This window comes from Eptatretus burgeri, chromosome 11 (genome assembly GCF_056783735.1).
Source record: "Eptatretus burgeri isolate ZD-2024b chromosome 11, Ebu_testis_v1, whole genome shotgun sequence".
Taxonomy (NCBI): Eukaryota; Metazoa; Chordata; class Myxini; order Myxiniformes; family Myxinidae; genus Eptatretus; species Eptatretus burgeri.
Window position 1 is genome coordinate 71744829 of NC_140971.1, and position 22168 is coordinate 71766996.

Below are 22168 nucleotides of genomic sequence, written 5' to 3' on the forward strand. Positions count from 1 at the left end.
CATCATTGCAGAGAATCTAGATATCCTTTTGAGGCCCCTTGAGGTGTTGAATGAGGAGTCGTAGCTGCTGGCATTACGGGTTTCCTGAGTCAAAACTGAGATCCAGTCTTTCAATGACATCTTGGATGCTGCTATCTTGTCTGTACCTGTTTGTGGTGAGGATGTTGAGATCATGGAGAAATTCACTTCCCTTGGCAGTGATATTCATGTCTCTGCTGGCTATGAGCCAGAGGTCAATAGATGTCTGGGTTGGGCCTGGGCAGTCATGGATTCACTAGATGGTGGGGTGTGGCACTGCCGGTACCTGTGCGGGAGGACAAAACTCTGAGTCTTCAGGTCCTTGGTGCTTCCAGTCTTGCTCTACGGATGTAAGACTTGGACTCTGACCAGAGATTTGAGATGGCGACTTAATTCCTTTGGGACCTTGTTTCTTCAAAGAATCCTTGCCTATCGCTGGTCGAACTTTGTTTCCAACGAGCGGTTGCTGAGACTCAAATGAGACTTGTTAGCTGCAGAGTCCATGAGCATCAGCTGCGGCTGCATGGACATGTGGCTCGTTTTCCTGACGCTGATCCTGCTCACCAGATTCTCTCAGCGATATAGCCTCCTGAGTGGAGGAGGCCAATGGGCCGACCATGTGCCTCATGGTTGTAGCAGGTTGATCAGAATCTCAAGATGGGGTAGGGCCAGGCATTTGTCTGGGGGATGGCCAGACGGAGGCCCCCGGAGTATCGGCGGGAAGTGGACGCAGTGATGCGCTGCTCCGGTACATACTCCCATATGCAACCTGAATAAATAAAAAAAATAAAAAACACCCTTTATAGCCAAATCATTGTTCACTGTTGTGTCAAAATATCAGCTTCCTCGCTCAAAAGATGCCTGTGATGTTGCCCAATGAAAAATAAAATAAATAAGTAATTGATGAATTGATAATTTAATTATGTAATTTATCAATTGATTTAATAATCAAAAAATAAAAAAAACTTTTTTGCCAAAGAACATCCTCACTTTTGTCCCCAAATTTCAGCTTCCAAGCTCAAAGGATGGCTGAGATATTGCCCAGACAAACAAACAAACAAACAAGAAAACAAACAAACGAAGTAAAAACTGAGTACTCCCATCGTTTGACGCCCGGCGATGACGCCATGCATCGCCAAGATATGGAATTGGGAAGGAGCGATGCACAACAAAAGGAGTAAAAACTGAGTGCTCCCTTCCTTGCACCCGGCAATGACATCATGCATCACCTGTGTATGGAATTGGGAAGGAGCGGTGTACAATAATGGGTATTTATACCTTTTTCATTGACAGAATATAGAGGAAAGATCACCATAGATGGCCCAGAAAATATGACGTGTAATCGGCATACTTAATTTATTTTGTGTGCAGCCTGTGGCTGCAGGTGAACTCACCTGGAATGTAATTCCGGGCAGCTTATGGGATGGCGTGTCGTCAATGCAAAAATATTCAACTTCTCTGAAACTACACATACGATTTTGATGAAACTTGACGACAACCTTCATCACCTGTGATGTACCAAAGTTTGTTCATGGCATTAAAAAAATTCCATTGGTATTTACTTTCTTCTCAATTACTGTGGGTCATCCATTCCTACCAGCAGTTCCCTGGTTATCTTATTCAGCCATCACCAGGTGAGTGTCCAAGGGTATTGCCCCTATGTTTCATTGCTGGGAGCATGACTGTACCACTGATGAAGTGCCCTCTGTGGATTCTCTCTCTCTGATGTACCATACTCTTCACAGAGCATTGGTGCTGCCAAAGCAACTTCCTGAGCAAGGGTTATGCTCAGTGGTTTGCCAATACCTTCCCTGCAATACTTAGGGCAGGAATTTGTAATTTGCTCAGGGTGCCGACAATATCTCGCCGACTCTTCGCAAAGAATATCGTGGGATCTTTAACCTCCACCAACTAATGCTGGCAAAAGGAACGCCCAGTTTAACGTCCATCCGAGAGATGACACACATTGATGAATCAGCTTGCTTGTGAAAATACCGGGATGACAGTTTATAGCTGCGTCGGGATTCTAACCCTGGCTCAAGACAGCTTAGATGCGAGTGTGCATACCTCTTGCCAATCCTGCCGTTCAAGGTGGATGCTTATCACAGTGACTTGTACATCAGAAAGGAAACCACCGACACTATTCCTACTATTCACAAAAACAAACTCGATAAAATGGTTTATTTCATATATCATGATTACGATCATTACATCATTGAGGGAGCATGCAAAGGTGACAGGTGTCAAGATGCTAGGTTCTAAAATTGACATGTTCTTCTTCTTTCGGCAAACTGCCGTTAGGGGTCGCCACAGCGGATCAAACGTCTCCATTTCGCTCTATCCTCCACATCTTCCATTGACACTCCAACCACCCGCATGTCCGCCCTCACCGTATCCATGAACCTCTTCTTTGGCCTTCCTCTTCTCCTCCTGCCTGGCGGCTCCATCTTCAACATCCTTCTCCCGATATACTCTGCTTCCCTCCTGTGCACATGTCCAAACCATCTCAATCTCGCCTCTCTCACTTTGTCTCCAAACCGTCCTACCTGCGCTGTCCCTCCAATATACTCATTTCTTATCCTATCCATCCTAGTCACTCCCAACGAGAATCGCGGCATCTTTAACTCTGTCACCTCCAGCTCCGCTTCCTGTCTTTTTGTTAGTGCCACCGCCTCCAAACCATACAACATAGCTGGTCTCACTACCGTCTTATATACTTTCCCCTTCACTCTTGCAGCTACCCTTCTGTCACAAATCACTCCTGCAACTCTTCTCCAACCACTCCATCCTGCCTGCACTCTCTTTTTCACTTCTCTCCCACACTCTCCGTTACTTTGGACAGTTGATCCCAAGTATTTAAACCCATCCACCTTCCCCACCTCAACTCCTTGCAACCGCACCATACCACCACCCTCCCTCTCATTTACGCACATGTACTCCGTCTTACTCCTACTGACTAACATTCCCCTTCTCTCCAGTGCGTACCTCCACCTCTCGAGGCTCGCCTCAGCCTGTTCCCTACTCTCCCTACAGATCATGATGTCATCCGCGAACATCATAGTCCATGGAGACTGCAGTCTGATCTCGTCCGTCAACCTGTCCATCACCATTGCTAAAATCACCATCACTATTGCTCCCCTAAAATTGACATATCTGGTCCCCCAATTCTCATTTGCCATCCTCATCCTCTTCTCTATCCCTATCATGCTTGATCGATTTTGATCTGAACTAACAGATCAAATTAAATAACCTTCATAATCACATCTAAAGATCACTGAGGATCTCACCCCCCTCCCCCCTTCAAAAAAAAAAAAAGGGAAAACATCGTTGTCCGAGCTTGATGCACATGGACATCGTGGGTGATATAGTACAGGCAGAAAGAGAAGAATAATTTTACTCGAAATTCTACAACTCATGCAAGACAGCACAGATACGGAGAGCACAACAATGTTTGGAGACTATTGCACCGATTTCAATATGTTCATACTCCTTCACATTCCAGAATCCCATCGAGCTGTGCATTTAAGAATGGAAATGCCTTCTTTTGAATGAAGTATTCCACAAATTCACAGGTCAAAAAGGCGAGACTGGAAATTACAGCAATTAAATTAGATATAGGCTCAAAGTCATTCCTTTTAGTTTTGAAATTTCTCAGGGAATAAAAGAGGGTGGGGAGTGAGGGGAGCTGCACGAAGCAGAATTACTTGGCTTGAGCTACAAACCAATGGGATCAACTAGGTGTCCTTGTGAGCTCAAAATATGAAGTTAAGAGATGTCACAGAATCCCACAATAACAGATATAAGTTACAACATCCAAAATAAATGATGCAGTTAAACCTACATTTACAGAAATCTTATTACCTTAACCGTAAACACATTTAAATTTAGTGTTGAAAGAGTCAAATCGCACAAGCAATTAAAAAAAAAAATAACAATAATTCACAGATCTTCACCAAGCCCACTCTCTCCCACCCACCACATCCAACATGGACAGCTGCGAGCAGTTTTGAGACAAGATGGCCTGTCTGTCCGACTTGAATTTATAGGAAACATTTGGAATCCCGTATTGGACTTGAGGAATGCAATAAAGGTCCTCTTGATCCTCAGAGAATAAACTTTGCACAAACCCCATTGTTTATGGTTATCAACAACTCTGTCCCGTTTGAGACCACATATTTGACAGGAAGGCAGTTCCACAGATGCATGATCAAATGTGTTCATTTCATTGGCAGTTTTGAAGTTCTTCGGATTTCCAACTTGCTCCCACTTAAGTTTTGGCCATATAATAATGACGCCAATCCGACTTGCATTTAAATAAGTATTTGTTGATTATATATTTTGCAAATCTATCCACCTTTTGTGGAAACGAATAATTCGATTCCACACTGTGCTCTGTCCAAAACATTCCAAACCACATCGACCGATCGTCCGCACCACGTAGCATCGGGAGTACGGGCAATGACGAGGGATGGAAGTGAAGAAAAAATGAATTCAATGACTAGATAAAACACTTGAGCAGAAATCAATGGTCCTTTAAATTTCATTTCATTCCCTTCTCAAATCTGGGGTGAAAGTGGAACCTTGATCCTCACCTCACCACTTAAATTGATCCCATCACCTCCAAACCAAAGTCCGTTCCGTTCTCTTGGTGATAATTGAACGGGAATCAGGCCAAAATGTCAGAGGAAAAAATGACATGCAGGAGGACAGCCTGAAAGAGGTATTCTAAGGAAAGGTATCCAAATGTGTCAACATCTAGTCGGACCAGTCCTCGGTGTCAAGCTCGGAATCATCTTCTGAGTCAGAGTACTCAACAGCAATCCGACGGGACAAGATTGTTGCCACATCGTTTCCGACAGGCTCTCTGCGTGCCTCCATCTCTCGTTGTTCTTGCACCTTCCGCAGTTGGATGCCTGGAATTGAGATGGGGTGATGAGATAAAGAAATAGTGTGCAAATATGCACAAAACACACAACTCGACTATAAGAAGCTTTGCTCAAGGACTTTCTCTGAGGACTAACTCAAGCAAACCTTCATGTGCTCAACAGCAAGCAACAGTTCAATGGTCTGAGCAAAGCCAAAGTTTGTGAAACGACATATTAAAAATAAAAGTTTCTCTTGCTCAAACCAGCTCGCCTTTCAATGAACCAATGGATTAAATTGTACGTTTTCACAGAAATATCCCGTAATCTCTTCACACTTTCATCAGGGTAAATGGAGTAAGCTATCACACCAGAGCATTGTGGTTTGTCATGTTATCTGACCAGTACAGCAGGATGGGACAAATCCAGATTTGAATGATCAAGAAAGTTCATTCAATGGCTTAAAATTTCATTCCTTTTTTCTTTAAACCCGCAATTATTCCCACGTTGCTGTGGGGATTGCAGAGGTAAGCTTGGTCCAAGTTTTTCATGAACCAGTTGGCCAAGCCTTACGTTCGACGAAGGTTGGGGCAGGAATTTGTAATTTTTTCATGGGGCCGGTGATACCACGCCTACTCTTTGCGAAGGACACCGTGAGATCACCAATGTCCACCAATGGATCCTGGCAGATGGGACGCCCAGTTTAACGTCCATCCGAGGGATGGCACACACATTGTTGAATCACCCTGCCTGTGAAACACCGGGATGACACTTTATAGCTGGGCTGAGATTCAAACCCATGATAAACAGCTGAGAGGCAAGTGTGCTTACCTCTAGGCCATCCTGCCAGCCCAATGGCTTAACATTTAATTCTGGCCATCAATTGTTTAATTTGAAATAATGGTGAGGTACATGCAGTGAGGCTGCCAGATGACAAGCTTAGGTAGTAAACCTATTTGAGCTTTAATGGCCAGCACAGCTGTGAGAGTTTGGAACAGAATGAATAACATAACTGCTCAAGGGAAAAGCAAAACACAACCAGACCTCATGAACACAGTTGTGTTGGGCAAGGAAGAATGGTTAGGGGAAGGATGCAGGAGTTAAGCGCAAAGGCAGTCAGTGAGAATGGTTCTAAAAAATGCAGCGTGAATGAGGCATCAGGCTCTCAAGGTGATTGACATCTAATGATAAGGCCGAAACGCAAGGCCTGTTCTCACATAGGCAGATCGGCGGTCTCTCCATTTCATAACCACCTCTCCTAGGGTCTCGCTCCCTCTGTTCTCTCAGCCCTCCGATGCTTCGACGCTACTCCAGGATGTACGTATTCTTCCAGTGACTCTCTTCTGGTCAAACTCCCAAAATCCAAGCTGACTGCACACCTCAACTGCTTTGTTCCTCTTTTCTCACATATATAGGACCACTTTCCTGAAGCTATTGCACCCTAATCTTCCCTGCAGGACATCAAGGAACCAGTGCACCACCAACTCTCATTCCATTTACCCCCGTTTAACCTATCCAGCCAAACCCTCTTCCTTGAATCTAGTGGCCTACAAAAGTATTCAGCTGCCACTGATAATGCCACATTTAGATGAATTACGAATTTTGTGGAAACAATTTTTTCCAAATTAACTTTTTTTTTATTCATAACTGTAGAGATCAAACTGAACACTGTTATAGTTGAAGGAGGTTAGATGTCAGGAATACCTGCAAAAAACATGTACAAATCAAAATTCACTGGTTGCAGAAGCATTCAACCCCTTAGGTCAGTACTTGGTAGAAGCACCTTTTGCAGAAATGACCGTTATGAGTCTTTTTGGGTTGGTCTCCACCAGCTTTGTATAGTGAGATGGTGAAATCTTTCCCCATTCTTCATGTGAAAATTGTTCTAGTTCTGCTAAGTTTGATGGGGATCATCGATGGACTGCGATCTTCAAGTCTCACCATAAATGTTCAATTGAGTTCAAGTCAGGACTTTGACTGGGCCACTCAAGAACATTTATTTTCTTCTCATTCAGCCACTCCAATGTGGCTTTAGCTTTGTGTTTTGGATCATTGTCCTGCTGAAATGTGACTCTCCTACCAAGTTTCATATTTAATGACCGACTCAGGCAGGTTTTCATCAAGGATTCTGCTGTACTTTGCACTGTCCATTGTCTCTTATCCTGACAAGGTTGCAAGTCCTTGCTGATGAAAAGCAGCTCCATAACATGATGCTGCCACCACCATGCTTGACAGTAGAGAATGGTGTTGACTGGGTGACGTGTTGTGTCTGGCTTGCGCCAGACGTAACGCTTTGAATTTAGACCAAAAAGTTAAATTTTTGTCTTGTCTGACCACAAAACATTTCTCCACATGCCTGCATTATCATTAAGATGCTTTTTCACAAACTCCATATCAGCTTTTAGATGCAACTTCTTCAGTAATGGCTTCTTTCTTGTCACTTGTCCACAAAGGCCAGCTTTGTGAAGGGAATAGGATGTTATTGATTGATGAACACTGATCCCCATGTTGGACATCGAGCCTTGCAGATCTTTCAGTTATTTTTGGATTTACAGTGACATCCCGAACCAGTTTTCTGCTTCCCGGCTGCTGAGTTTGGATGGGCGACCTGATCTGGTGGAGTCTGGGTGGTGTGATAAATCTTCCACTTCTTAATGATGGATTTCACCATACTCAAAGGGATAATGAGGGATTGAAATCTTCTTAACCCTCTCCTGAATGGTGCTTCTCCATCACTTTATGTCTGACTTCTTTGGAAAGCTACTTAGTTTTCGTGGTTGCCTTGTTGGTTGACCAAGTGAGTTGTACCTTAAAACTCTTTAGATAAGTGTGGTCGCTTAATTTTTAAATTATAAGTTAAACAGTTGATTACATGCAGGTGAAACCTATTACACTTATTTTGTAATCACCAAATAATTTGCTCCTCAAGTGATTTTGGGTTAATTAGGAAAATGGTTTGAATACTTATGCAACTGAGAATCATCTGATTTTCTCTGTTAATCCCACTTATTCTCTGTTAATCTCACTTATATCTGCATTTTTTATCTTTATCGTTTTGGAGTATTTTGTGAAGACTATATATTATCAAGTTTGATTTGAAAGCATCATGAAATAAGCTCAGGTGGCATCAAAATGTGAAAACCTTGGAGGGATGGGTGGGGTGGGGGCAGTGGGGGGGGGGTGGATACCTTTGCAGGCCACTGTATCTATCTGTATCTCTTCTCTCTAATTTTCCTGTTCAGTCATTCCAATGCTTATTGCATCAAGCTATTGCCCAACTGTATGTTACCATTTTACTCTGTCACCTTGCTGTTCCATGAGCCTCAATCTTTTATAGAATCAAAGAATGCATTGTTTATGAAGTGGTTAGGCTCAACCTATGGGATGCCACTGCTCTTGGCCAGGCGAATGATGCTTGTTAGCCAAAACCATAGACCAATTGGCAGGATGTTGTTTTTGTGGAATCTTTGGCAGGATGAGACATCAGATAAATCTCTTGGGCAAGAAACGACTTTTTGCAATTAATAAACAAACAAGCAGTCATACACTGGTACTTACGAAATCGTCAACTTGACCTCTGACCTTGTCTAATAAAAGCTGTCTCTAGAGAAGGAAGCGACGCAAACCAGAAGTTTCTACGATGTAAATGATTCTGCACCAAACCATCAAAAATCGTAACGTCGACCGAAGCAAAAATCTCCATTTCTCCACGCAATTATTTAATATTATTTTATCAAAGTCACAAAACCGTAATATTCGGCCATCCACCAACAATCTTTACATAATGCGATGGCTTAGCGAGTCAGGCATGCGACGATAACCTTTATTGAGATAAAAAATGACTTTTAAACACCAACTTTATCGAAACACCATCAGCGCGCACACGCAAAACCTTTACGTGACTCAACGACGCGTCTGCTCGAGCGCGCTGCACCACGTGACGAGCCGTGATGCGGTGAGTGAAATATTGTTTATACAATCTTAAAACGTCTCCAAAACATCCGATTTTTACCAGAATTTCGACAACCGAGTGTTAAGCGTCCTAAGCGATCGCAAAAACTGAAGACAAAATTAAAATCGAAGTTAAAACGAACTCGCAACAAATGTCAGTCATTGCATTAATCAATTTCTTGCAGGACATTGAGCACTTAAATCTACTGGGATCTATACGTGCTGCATAGGAGTTCGCTATTTTTTTTAAAAAAGCACTGCCCAAAATCCTCAACAATGGTGGTGTGGTGAGGTGTAACAACAACAAGATGGGCACTCAGTAGAGTGCTTACCTTCACCAAGCTGATTAGTTTACGTTTTGTATCCCACCGATAGGCCAGATCTGGATCCTGACCTGAACTAAAATTTAATTGGCTTGTTCTCGTCACCTGACCAACTCATCCACCAAGCTTCGTCCAAACCCATCCATAACTTTTTGAGATATCATGCAAAATATCATTTTAGCTCTATCACTCAATGGTGAAGAATCATTAAATAAATTATCGGATCCGGATTCGGATCTTCACCAGAATCGAATCAATTCTTCCTTGTCACACACCCAAAGTGTCCACCAAATTCCATCTGAATCTATCCAAACTTTTTGAGATATCGTGCTATATATAATTTTAGCCCTATCTCTTAATGGTGAAGAATCACTCAAAAAGTCTGGTAACTGGATCCGGATCCAGATCTTCACCAAAATCTAATCAATACTTCCTTGTCACACACCCAACCTGCCCACCAAATTTAATCCGAATCTCTGCAAAACCTTTTGAGATATAGTGCTATATATAATTTTAGCCCATCTCTTAATGGTGAAGAATCACTCAAAAAGTCTGGTAACTGGATCCGGATCCAGATCTTCACCAAAATCGAATGAATACTTCCTTGTCACACACCCAACCTGCCCACCAAATTTCATCCGAATCCATCCACAACTTTTTGAGATATCCTGCACACAAAGAAACGAACAGACAGACGGGGTGAAAACATAACCTCCTTCCAACTTCGGTGGCGGAGGTAACAATGACCACTTGATACCCACAGGTGAGGCAGGAATTTGTAATTTGTTCAGGACATCGGTGATAACCTGCCTATGCTTGGCGAAAGACACCATGACATCTTTATCGGCCACCAACTAATTAATGCCAGCAGATGGGACATCCAGCCTAATGTCTATCTGAGATACGGACAGTGCTCTGTGTGATGCAAGGTATTACCTACGAAGCACCACTACAACAGTTTATACTCAAAGTCAAGTGTACCATTCACTAAAATTCATACCATCATTCTATAACACTAAAAGCAACACTGACACACGCACACACACACACTTTGAAAGACATGGTAGGTCTCTGCTACATCTCCTGAAACCCACCCACGTGTGGAGATAGCAGTCAACAACAGCAACTTGCATGCACACACATGTATCCACATACTCATATCCACATGCACACATGACGGTGGAAACTTTGAGACCTGGGAGGGCTTCCACCTTCTGAAACATGCATAAGGAGATAACAACCGACACACACACACACACACACACACACACACACACACACACACACACACACACACACACACACACACACACACACACACACACACACACACACACACACACACACACACACACACACACACACACACACACACACACACACGGAATGAGGTAAGGCAGTATTTCCCAAGAACCTCCCCCCCCCCCCAAGTACAAAACCTTCCAAGAAAAACTCCAATCCACAACGAACAGTGAACAAAGTCGACTAGATGGAAAACATGGAATAAGTCATCCTTCCATCCAATGAGTTTTTGTGAACTGTTGCCTTCCTCCTTTGTACCACTCTAACAATCGGTCTCTGTCCAAGCCTGCTCTATGACATTCACCTTTTACTCGAGCACGCAGAACCGTGTGCCATATCGGATTAAATTTTGTTTAAAAAAATTAAAAAAGACCATCAGAATGTAAAAATGCTTCAGCTGGATGTCCTGTCTGATTTCATTATAATGAATGACCTCAAAGTATTGCTCACAGGAGTTGTCTTTTCAGCAAGTAAAAGATCATATCATGTACCATGCTCTCTATACATGGTATCAGTTATGCCGATGCAGTTTCTTGGTTGGGGTCATTAATGGTCACCACTCCGACGTAGTATATGGCACTGAGCATGCAGAAATTTGTAATTTGTTAATGGTGCTGACGATAACTCACCTACTCTTCACTAAAGACTAAAGTGGAATATTTAACATGCACTAACTTATGACGTCCAGTTTAATATCCATCCGAAGGACGGCTGGATGCTGGATGTCCTGTCTGATTTCATTTGAAAGACCTGGTGGTGAAATTTTTTTTTGTTTGACTTGAAAGACCGAAACCTAACTCTAACATTATTAAGTTGTTGATCGTTTAAAAAAAGCTATGTTAAATGTCTTTCATAACCTGCAGTCCACACACACTGATACCTTGCGAAAACACCGGCATGACAGTTTATAGCTGTGCCAAGATTCAAACCCAGGCTAGACAGCTCAAAGGTGATTGTGCATACCTACCTCTAGGCTATCCTTCCAGCATTTAAGCATATCACAATTCTTGCCTCTAACATATTCACATAATTTAGACCAATAACAACAACTAGAGAGTTCACAGAACACAATACCCCACTCAGTGTGTTTTTAATACACTAATCCTTGTTGATTTTAACGACAAAAATAATGGTTTTAACGATCGTTAAAAAAAATCCACAAGTTTAGTGCTATTGAAGTCGTCCAGAAGCAGACCAGCAAAGCACCCTTATAACAACCCCATTGAACCTTTCTTGAAATTGAAACACAGCAAGTCCTCGCTTCACATCATCCCGGTTAACATCATTACCTCTGCCACCGAAGGTGAAGGAGGTTATATTTTCACCCCTTTCTGTCTGTTTGTGTACAAGATATCTCAAAAAGTTGTGGACGGATCCGGATGAAATTTTGTGGACAGGTTCGGTGTGTGACACGGACAAACTGCTTAGATTTTGGTGAAGATCTGAATCTGGATCCAATGACTAGAATTTTTAAAGTGATTCTTCACCATTGAGAGATGGGGCTAAACTAATATATAGCATGATATCTCAAAAAGTTGTGGACAGATTCAGATGAAGCTTGGTGGACAGGTTGGGTATGTGACCACGACGAATTGATTCGATTTCGGTAAAGATCCGGATCCGATTACTAGAATTTATAAAGTGATTTTTCACCATTGCTAGATAGGGCTCAAAAACTATATAAAGCACGATATCTCAAAAATGTATTGGGCCAAATATGTTCTTGTGGGTCAAGCATTACAGAGCGGAGGTATGCACTCCACCGAGTGCCCTTCGAGTTTCATTATTAAGTTGCTGATCTATTCGAGAACATACTCGTTTAAAGCCGTTTTACCTCTAATTTAGTACCAAACTGATGGTTTTCCTCGTTTTAAAAAAGCTACAGTAGAAACCATATCGTAAATACTGGTGTATCTGCCGTACCGTAAATACTGGTGTTAAGCCCAATCAGAGAATGTACAGTATAGGCCTTATATACACCAAGCTGTGTATCGACAACATCGGTGGTTGTGTCACCCTCTCCAGTCTCAGGTGTTTGACAAGTAGTGATCCACCTATCTATCTGCCAAGTGTTAATATGTTAAACTGGTGGAAACATCCTCAAGTGCACTGATAACATTGGTGAGTCCTGGGCTGAAGTTACTCAGGTGTGCATGAAAGGTGTGTGGAGGAAGTTGTGGCCTGAATGTGTCATTGACTTGAAAGGATTTACAGATGTTGTCCCCGCTATGAAGAAAGTTATCCTTGGCCTGGCAGGTTTTGATGAGGTGGAAGACGCTGACGTTGCACAACTTTTGCAATCACATGGGGAAGAGCTAACCAATGAAGATCTGAAACAACTCGAGATGATGATATTCAATTGTTTGTTTAAAATTATTTAAGCTTATATTCCATAAGAAAATAATGTCTTTTGTCTGATGATAAATTTTTTCCTTGGAACATAACCACCCTATTTACATTAATTCTTATGGGGAAATTTAATTCACTTAAAGCTGTTTCAGTTAAAGTCACATTATTCAAGAACGTAACTACAACATTAAGCGAGGGTTTACTGTTCTGCAAAACTGGAGGTTCTTGGAAGTATTATGACAGGTGATTTGTGTTCTCCAGTGTTTAAGTACTTGTATAATTAAATTAAAATAAAATAAAGATTGTAAAAGTCGTATAAATAAATTAATTCCGGAATTTGCCGCAGTGTCTATGATACCACCCTCTCTGATACGTTACATTAGTTATTCGTGCCTGTTGTTTGTGTCTTTTATAACATCCTTAAAAACAGTAAGTTTCTTGTTTGGAATGATTTCAATTTTGTTTGACTGCCAGGCAGGTAGATGGAGTAAATTTTTTTTAATCTCACTCCTCTGGTGCTTGTTATGATGGTTTGGTTATTCCAAACTGTCATAACCTGCAGTGAGGAGATTGGCTACCTCTACCTCTCCAGCCAGCCAACCGGGTACTCAGCGGGATAACCGAGTCCCTCCAAGAGGTTTCCTGGATGGGTGGGGTTGTGAGTAACTCTTGTGGAACTAAAAACAACATCCACAAAAGGGCGGAAGGCAAACTAACTTTGCTAACGACCAACTCACTCTGCTGGTGGAGGACTGGTGACACGCCAGCGGAAACTGCTCACCAAAACCTCCAAAAGAATTACAACACAGGCAACCACAATAATACCCTTTTGGACGTGGAGCCCCGGAGCACGCGAACTGGATTTGAAGCAACTGGGATGAAGGTAAAAATGCTTTCAATTATTTGCGTTGTAATAACATCTCGCACTTAAAGCCTACATTGGACAGTGCATGGTTGAAGATGCATGAAGAACGAAGCATGGGAACCTTTAACTTAGGATGCTGGAACAAGACCACACTTAATTATGATCAAGCACCTGAACATCTGATGGCCATGTTGAAAAACTACCGTTATGATGTCACTGCTCTATGTGAATCACAACATCGGCCAGAAATAGTCATGCAATGGTCACATTGTGATGCCAGGTGGTGAAACACACCGCAGGTGTTAGTATACTGATGTCTACACAGGCAAAAAACAGCTGCCTTGTCACCCACGACATATCAGATCGAATTATGGCTGCTCATTTTTGGTTGAGGAAAGGTTCCCTTCTGTTTGTCTCTGTCTATGCGCCTAAATCTACTGAAGCGGATGACGTTATTGATGACTTTTATGAGCAGCTGCAAGGCGCGATCAATTCCTACAAAAATAATTGAGACACACTTGTATTGTAGTGGCTGGTGACTTCAATGCAAAACTTGGAAATCAATGTGTTCCTCTGGTTATGGGACCTCATGGTTATGGTGACAGAAATCCAAGAGGAGATAGACTAGTTGAATTTTGCACGGGTGGCAACAAGCCTGCCGCGCACTCCCGGTTTCCCAAACGATTTTCTCATCAGGTAACTTGGATCAGGAGGGAAAGAAATGCAAGAAATGCCATTGATTACATTCTAATTGGCACAGAAGCAAGGAATCATCTGACTGATTGTCATTCTTTCAGAGCTTGCTTTGACACTGACCATTGGCTAGTAATTTGCAACCTGAAGTGGAAGTTCCTTCATCCTGCTGCTGTACATGGACTGTGATCTAAACATCCAAATGTTGAAGCCCTTAAGTCAGAACGAATGTCTGAAGACTTTTTTTTGTTTGATTAGATTCCGTGTTGTACAAGGTGACTCTTGAAGTTATTACACGTAGCATACATGATGCAACTCTTGAGACATGTGTCACACAAACGTCTCAGATGAAACAGCCCTATTTGTCTGTAACAACACTTCAACTAATTGAGCACAAGAGGCAGGCTCCAGAATTTACAGGTATGAGGACAAACACGCATGTCAGAAGGATCTCGATGAATGGTTGGTGGCAAATATTAATACAACGAACCAAGCATACCGGGATCACAACTCCAGAACTCTGTTCAAAACTGCTGATGCTCTTCTTCAGAAATCTCCTATGCCTCTATGGTGAACATCAGATGGTATTGGAGTCAAACGACTTGGTATTGGAGTCGGTCAAAGAAGAAACACAGCATTGGCATCAACATATTGAGGAGCTATTAGAATCCAACTGGTCATGTCCGGCCCAGCACACAACTGAGGTTGAACGAAATCCATCCACACCGGAAGAAACCAAGAAAGCTATTCAGGCACTGAAAAACCATAAGCCTACCAGAGTTGATGTCACATTGGAAACTCTTAAAGCTGTGGCACAGGACCCAGAAGTATTTAAAGCCCTCCACAAATCAGTGTGTAATATTTGGAACACTGGAAAGTGGCCACCGTTGATGACCAAGTCAGTGTATATTGCTTTGCACAAAAAGAACTACAGAGGTCTGTGCGGCAATTACAGAATGCTTGCACTAATCATCCATGCAAATAAGATCATTCTCAATGTTTGTCAATGCAGACTGGAAAGAACCGCCAGTATTGAAGTGAGTAACACCCAATGTGGTTTTGCAGGCCACAACTAATGGGATTTAACTTCTGAAAGGTGTGGCCGAAGCTTACGACGCAGGCAAACGCCCTCTCCAGGTGGTCTTTGTTGACTATAAGAAGGCATTTGACTTCGTCAACCTTGCACTACTGTTAACAAAACTGTGGGATTTTGGTATAGAAGACGATGTGATGCGACTGCTTGAGGATCTCGACATCAACTCAAATGGTCAGCTCCTCTGGAAAGGTCGGATGACAGACGAGTTTGAGATGCCAGTCCGAGTACGATAAGGCTGTCCAATGTCCCCTATACTTTTTAGCCTCCACACTGAATGTCTCACGCGGGGTGGTATGAATGCATATCACACCTTAAAGCTCCAAATGTAAATGGTATCTCCATAAAAGGAGATCAGATACACCGATAACCTAGTAATGATGGCGCTATGCAGAGCTGCCTCACAAGAGATGCTTGCAATCCTGGGTAACATCTCAGATGAGTATGATGAGTATGGTCTAGTCATCCATCCTGGCAAGGTGGAATACATGGTTGTCCAGCCAACAAGGAATGACAACACTATCATATACCTCTTGATATCAGTACCCCACGTCACATCTTTCAAGTAACTGGGCGTGTCAATCAACCACACTCTAGATGACAGCAAGGAGGTGCGAATGTGGATAGGTATGGGCAAATCCACTCTTCGGCATTGTAAATACCTGCATTCCACCCGTGTCAGCCTAGAAACAAAGGCAAAGCTTGCTCAAGCACTAATCATGTCAAGAGTATTGTAGGGTGCCATCACCTTGTCGTTGAAGGCAACCGACATCAGGCGACAAGAAGACTCTGGCCTTACCATCTGGTGACATCTGCTCAACATCAAGTGGCACGACCGTGTTAAAAATGAGAATCTAATGGAGATGATCTGTGACTGATGGTGTCTCAGCAGTAGCAATGTGATGGAACGCAAGGCAGCATGGCTGGGCCATGTGATTCAGTACGGTGGACTGGCAGCAGCTGTTGTGGATGGTTTCCAGAGGGATGTCGTCGTTTGGTAGGTTGACCAGAGATGTGTTGGGTTGATATCATCTGAGAGAGGTCAGGGTGCAATATCACTGAACTCAAAGCAGCAGCGCTGGGAAGGTGGGTTGTGTCGAAAGCGGTGGCAGTGGTTCCAGTGTTGTATAATTATTTGAAGAGGTGACCACGTGCTTATGCCTCTGTAGTATGATGTCACTGTCACTCCTCTCTGCGTATGTGCAATTGGGACAATTTGAAAGCCAAAGTACCGAAAAATAAAAGACTTGTTTTCCTATCCATGTTCTGATTCGTGTTCAAAATATAACATTTAATTTAAATAAGTTTTTCCTTGATTATAAACTGACAATCATAAACTGATAAGACAGACAGATGGACATGAACAAATTGCTTAATTCCACTTTTCACTTTGCATTTGCAGGGTAACAACAACCACCCTCATTGCATAAGACCCCAATAATCCTTCAGACAATGCAGTATAATGTAGAATTTAATAAACCTCAAAACACTCGAGACAAAAAAAATATCCCATTGGCCTTGCATGCTTTTATTACCAAGATAATGAGAAATATAACTAAATTATATTTTAAACCTACTCCATTAAAACAGACAAAATAATTACACAATGCTGGCCAGCTGTAAATAAATGAAATGAAACTGAGAATTCCAAATATTTGCTTCGTTGGCTTGGCCGAAATTCAGAAATCACTGCAGGAATGCACCAATGGATACAAATGGCATTGAATGGGTCTTTTGTAACTCAACTGATAATCCAATGCATCCCCCACTCTTCCAGCACATAGCTAACTGTATCCATTGGTGACAATGGCAGCATTCAAGCACTGACACGTCCTCTACACTTTCCATCTCTCCCCCCCCATTGGATGCAAAACTCTGACTTACATCTCGGGCATACTGCTCTTTAACCCTGTATTCTCTGTCACAAAGTCACTTATTGGTTCACGTGCGCCAGCCAGAGTGACCACTATATTCGTTATGTCTGTGTCTGTGTGTCTGTCTATCCAGAGCATAATTCCGTGGACTTTGATCCGATCTTGATGAAACTTGGTTATATGTTCAATATCAATGTCTAGTTGTGTTTTCCTGGATGAGGGCATGCTACACCCATTGTGGACGGAGCCACACCCAAAAAATAGCCATTTTTAGGGGGCAGTCGGATTAAAAATGTATCTTCTCCTAGGGAATTGACTGAATGGAATGGGTTCTTCGGTATTTGAATAGCAAAAAGAATTATCTAAAACTTGTCGTTGTCCGATTTTTCATTTTCGTCCCAAGGTCAAGGTCAAAAACTTAGAAAATTGCGAATTTTGACATAAAAATCATATGACCGCCCAAACTTTTGAGAGCTAGGATGACAATATTTTTTATGCATAATCTTGAGGTCATTCCCCACCTAAAGTCTTGAAACCATTTTGCTCTATCTCGAACACCTTGCCCGTGGCGCCCCCTTCAAATTTGTTTTCATGCTGATTTCATCAAAGTATGGATAATAATCCGAGGAGTGTGAAATGCCATATAGCCTATATGACGTTACATTGTTCCTGGAATGTTCCAGAGAAAGTTTTGCACCGAAGGTCATAATCCTTGACCTTTGACCTTTAAAGGCCACAAACGTCAAATTTTCAAAGTTGTGGGAATCAAACCGGGTTTTCGACCTTCTTCGACGAACTAACTCCAATAAGCTATAGCACATACCCTGTTTCCTTATTTTAATGTCCACAACATTGTTTTGTGACCTTTAAAGGTTATGCAAAGGTCAAATGTTGAAAGTTGTTGAACGAAACCGGGTTTTCGACATTTTACAGCTAATAACCTGTCACTCGTACCACATCATGTTGATAATTTTTATAACTTGGTCAAAAATTATCACATTGTCTCATCCTTGACTTCTGAAACAATCTACATCGTCAAATATCGCTCATGAACCATTGTCGTTTTCAGACTTGTTTTTTATTTATTTCCTCTACCAATGGTTCACAGGTTGCATCCCTGCAGGTTATGGTTGCAATTTGTTTAGTGTGCTGATGATAACTCACCTACTCCATCAAAAAATACTGAGATCTAACATCCACCAACTATAGTTAGCAGACAGGTCACCCAACTTAACATCCACTTGAGGGATGGCCCTGCCTGCAGAACACCAATCAGACAGTTTAGAGCTGGACTGAGACTCGAACCCAGACAAAACAACTCAATGTTAAGTGGGATACCTCTGCAGCATCTTATCAGAGTTCTTCAAATGCTGAACCCAAAGGCGTGAAATGGCTCCTAGCAAGTTTACGCCATGAAGCGTAGCACGTTTGGAACAAAGTCACATTAACAGATTTTCTGGTGGATATATTTTTCATGTGAAAATCGTAAATGCACTTGAAAAATGTATGCACGAAAAATACAACTCACCCATTCGGATAGCAGCCAAGAGGTCACTACGAGCATCGCTCACCTGGCCCTCTCCTACACTACTCCTCCCTTCTTGCGCATGTGGGGGAGGGGTGCCCACCATCCCCGGAGTTGGAGGAGGAGGAGGGGGAGCTGCAGGGGGACCTGAAGGAGGTGGTGTAGGAGTGGTTGGTAATGGTGGTGGGGGTGGAGGAGCTGGAGGGGCAAAACCCAAGGCAGAAGGTGGTGGGGGTGGAGGTGGTGGGGGAGGGGGAGAAACCGGGCTTAGGAAGGCCGTATGGGGGGAAGGGATGAGGGCAGGTGGTGGAGGAGGGGCAGGAGGAGCTCCAGCGTTTGCATAATATCCGGCTAAGTGTGCAGGAGAAGGGCTGGGAAAGAATAGGAAGAAAGAGTCAAAAAAAAAAAACAATCTCGTGATGTTCATTCCAATGAATGAACAATGAATGAACATTCCAATGAATGAATAATACAAATCATATTACCATCTCTTGTTAATAATCATATTCTCAAAGTTACCATAGTTCAAATGACTGAAGGTTTGCTGGACACTTGCACAAACCTGTAATCGTGCGGTGGTGGAGGAATACTTGGAGACATGGGAGGTGGCGGTGGCGGTGGTTGTTGTGGTCGAGCGATTCCACGGCCGTGGGGAGCGGACGGTGGAGGCGGGCGAGTCTCATAGTCGTGAGTTGGAGGAGCAGGGGGTGGAGGCGGTGGTCCAATATACTGAGGGTGTGAAGGGATGCCAGGCGGAAGAGGACCATGGTTGGGGCTTGCTGGGTACGGTCCATCAAGACCATCAGAGCCATGGGAACTGAAAGCACAAAATAAAGTTTTGTTAAAAATAAAGTAAGACTATATATACCAAGAGCCTGAATTGCCTTGGAAGGAAAACGTATTTAATGAAAAGAGACAGGGAAAGGGATAGACAGACCGAGAGAAAGCTTGATGAAATATTGCAATATTATCAACACAGAAAGCAACATGACCTTCAATTTGAGGTATAACGATAAAGACAGGCGTTTAACATTAATACACGTGGTTATGAAAAAGTCATGGTGAATGAGAAAGACAAGGTGGAAAAGAGACAGATAGTACGAATACAACCGGGTATCTGGAGAAAGCGAGCCATCAGATGGAGCCGCATGGGTAGCAAGTGGCCGCCCAGTGCGAAACTCTATATCATAAGCCATGAGGTTCCACTCTTGACGTCTGTTCCGTGCTTTGCGCACACTCTTCACTTCGCGTGGAGCACCATCCCGTCGCTGTTCCTAAGGGACAAAGCCAGGGATGAAAAACAAACACAAGCTTCACTACACTGCTGTGCACCAAATAAGATGGAGTTAAGGACAAGAGGCAGACCTTGAATAAAATGCCGCAAGACCAGACCAAACACTTGAATCAGAGTAAGCATTTGCACACACACCTTTTGCCTTCGTCGCTCCTTACGTTTGTCCTCTGTATCCTGGAGCATCTTCTCTTTCCAAAGGTCAAAGAAGTATGATGGATCTGTATAAAACTTCATCCCATCTCTGCAATCGTCCCTGGAAAATTGGACAAGCATCTCCATTGGTATGAGATTCAAAATTTGTGATGGTAAGTAATGATTTGACATCTCAGGCATTTTTGTATTTTTTTTGCGACGTGCAATGAAATTTCCAGAGGATATTTGAACAGTTCTGTCAGCAAATCACACAAAACGACGGAGTTAAACAAGCAGATGTTCCTCAAGAAATATGAAAGCAATGATTTACCTGGTAGACAGTGACAGTTAGAGCACAGCACATCAAAACATCCTGTTGTGGAAATGACTTCTCAGGGTTAAAGATGCTCACTACAACACAGTTAATTCCTTGGAGTGAATATTTAGCATCGGAGTAAAGTAATTAAATTTGATACAAGATATGCGTCGCTTCTATACATAGTTAAAGCCTGTTGTTGGCTTAACGGTTAAGGTGGCTGTCTTAAGAGCTTAGGGTCTCAGCCTATCATAACACCAGGAGGGTACACTCAGCCTGTCATCCTTCTGGTCAGCAAAATGAATACCAGCTTACTGGAAACAGGGGGCATGCATCAGTGGCACAGCCATGCTCCCAGCATTGATGCAATCATCAGCCACAGGCTGCAGACAAAATAGTAATAAGAATGTATAGTTAGAGACCGTCTACCCCTCCTCATGTGTGTGTCTGAAATCATCATTCCTTTTGGCCTTTTAATGGATGTTTTTCCCTTTGGAATCTATCTCAAATGTGTATTTTTAGCACTCGCCAGACCATGAGTGCAAGTTGAGGAGAAAAAGAAACTTGTTTAAAAAGCCGACCGAGCTTGCCAGAGCATCGACAGCTCAAGCGTCAAGAACGGGTTTCCCCACACATGGGCCAATGGTGAGTGATAGTGGAGAGGAGTGGCACGTCATTTATGTCATCAAAGCCATACGGGATAAAGGGCGGAAGCATGAAGAGAAGCCCAAATTCTCTTGAGGAGAGCTGTGCACATCGCTCACTCTGGTCACGCCAGAGCCACACCCTCTCTCTACTCCTCTCCTCCAGCCAGATGACAGAACGTGATGGGCCGTTTCCCTGCCAGAGTGGCTGGAACCTTGACCATGCGGTGCCCCGCTGAACACCGCACATATTTCTGTCTTGCAATTCCCTGTCTCCCGACCATGGAGTGAGTGAATGAGCCCAAAGGCATAGAATAATTAAGGTCTCCGTTTCTTCGTTGGTTTTGTTGGGTGCATATGCATGGTAGTTGGGTTAAGGGGTTTTCTTGTTCATTCCCTGTAATTGCTTGCCTTCCTTCTGTTCGCCATGACCATTGTCATCCTTGTTCATTATTAAATCCTAATTTAAAGCCCGTCAAAAATGACAGGGCCAAGAGCATCCCCCCCATCACAGCACAGTTGTTAAAGAATACGCAAAGACCAGGCTTGTGGATTTATCTGTTTCATAAAGAAAAGTATGATTATTTTCGAAATACATTTATTATCAAAGTGATAATGAAACTTGAAAAGGCAAAAAAAAAAACATTTCTATATTCACAAGGCATGCTTTATCTGATTTGATCAGCTGCTTTATAAATGACAAACAAAAGTACGCGTCCCCATTAACAGGAAATGTAATTGGGCATTTCAAGTACCATTGCTACCAACATCTTTCCTTCCCACTTCCCATCAATGCTTGTTCTGACCTTCTCTTTTTGATTGGCCCGATTGGATCGTCTTCGAGCATTATCTCGAGCCTACTTGTTTGGTCAAATGGAAGCATCTGTGCGAGCCATTTGTCTATGTACAGTGTTTTGGGCCTGTTCT

General features: G+C 42.8%; 1 protein-coding gene across 5 annotated transcripts in view; it reads right to left on the bottom strand.

Annotated features, from left to right (window-relative positions):
* Positions 1–2185: 2185 nt before the first annotated feature.
* The window catches only part of LOC147017349 (actin-binding protein WASF3-like), a 49776-nt gene continuing 29793 nt past the window's right edge, over positions 2186–22168 (bottom strand). For all 5 annotated transcript variants that reach the window (XM_085846940.1, XM_085846939.1, XM_085846936.1 and 2 more), the window contains 5 exons: positions 20285–20402; positions 19966–20129; positions 19418–19672; positions 18859–19226; positions 2186–4931 (listed from right to left, as the gene is read on the bottom strand). In XM_085846940.1, the coding sequence (XP_085703066.1) occupies positions 4774–4931; positions 18859–19226; positions 19418–19672; positions 19966–20129; positions 20285–20402 (1063 nt within the window). In that variant the 3' untranslated portion in view covers positions 2186–4773. The remainder of the gene's footprint in view (positions 4932–18858; positions 19227–19417; positions 19673–19965; positions 20130–20284; positions 20403–22168) is intronic.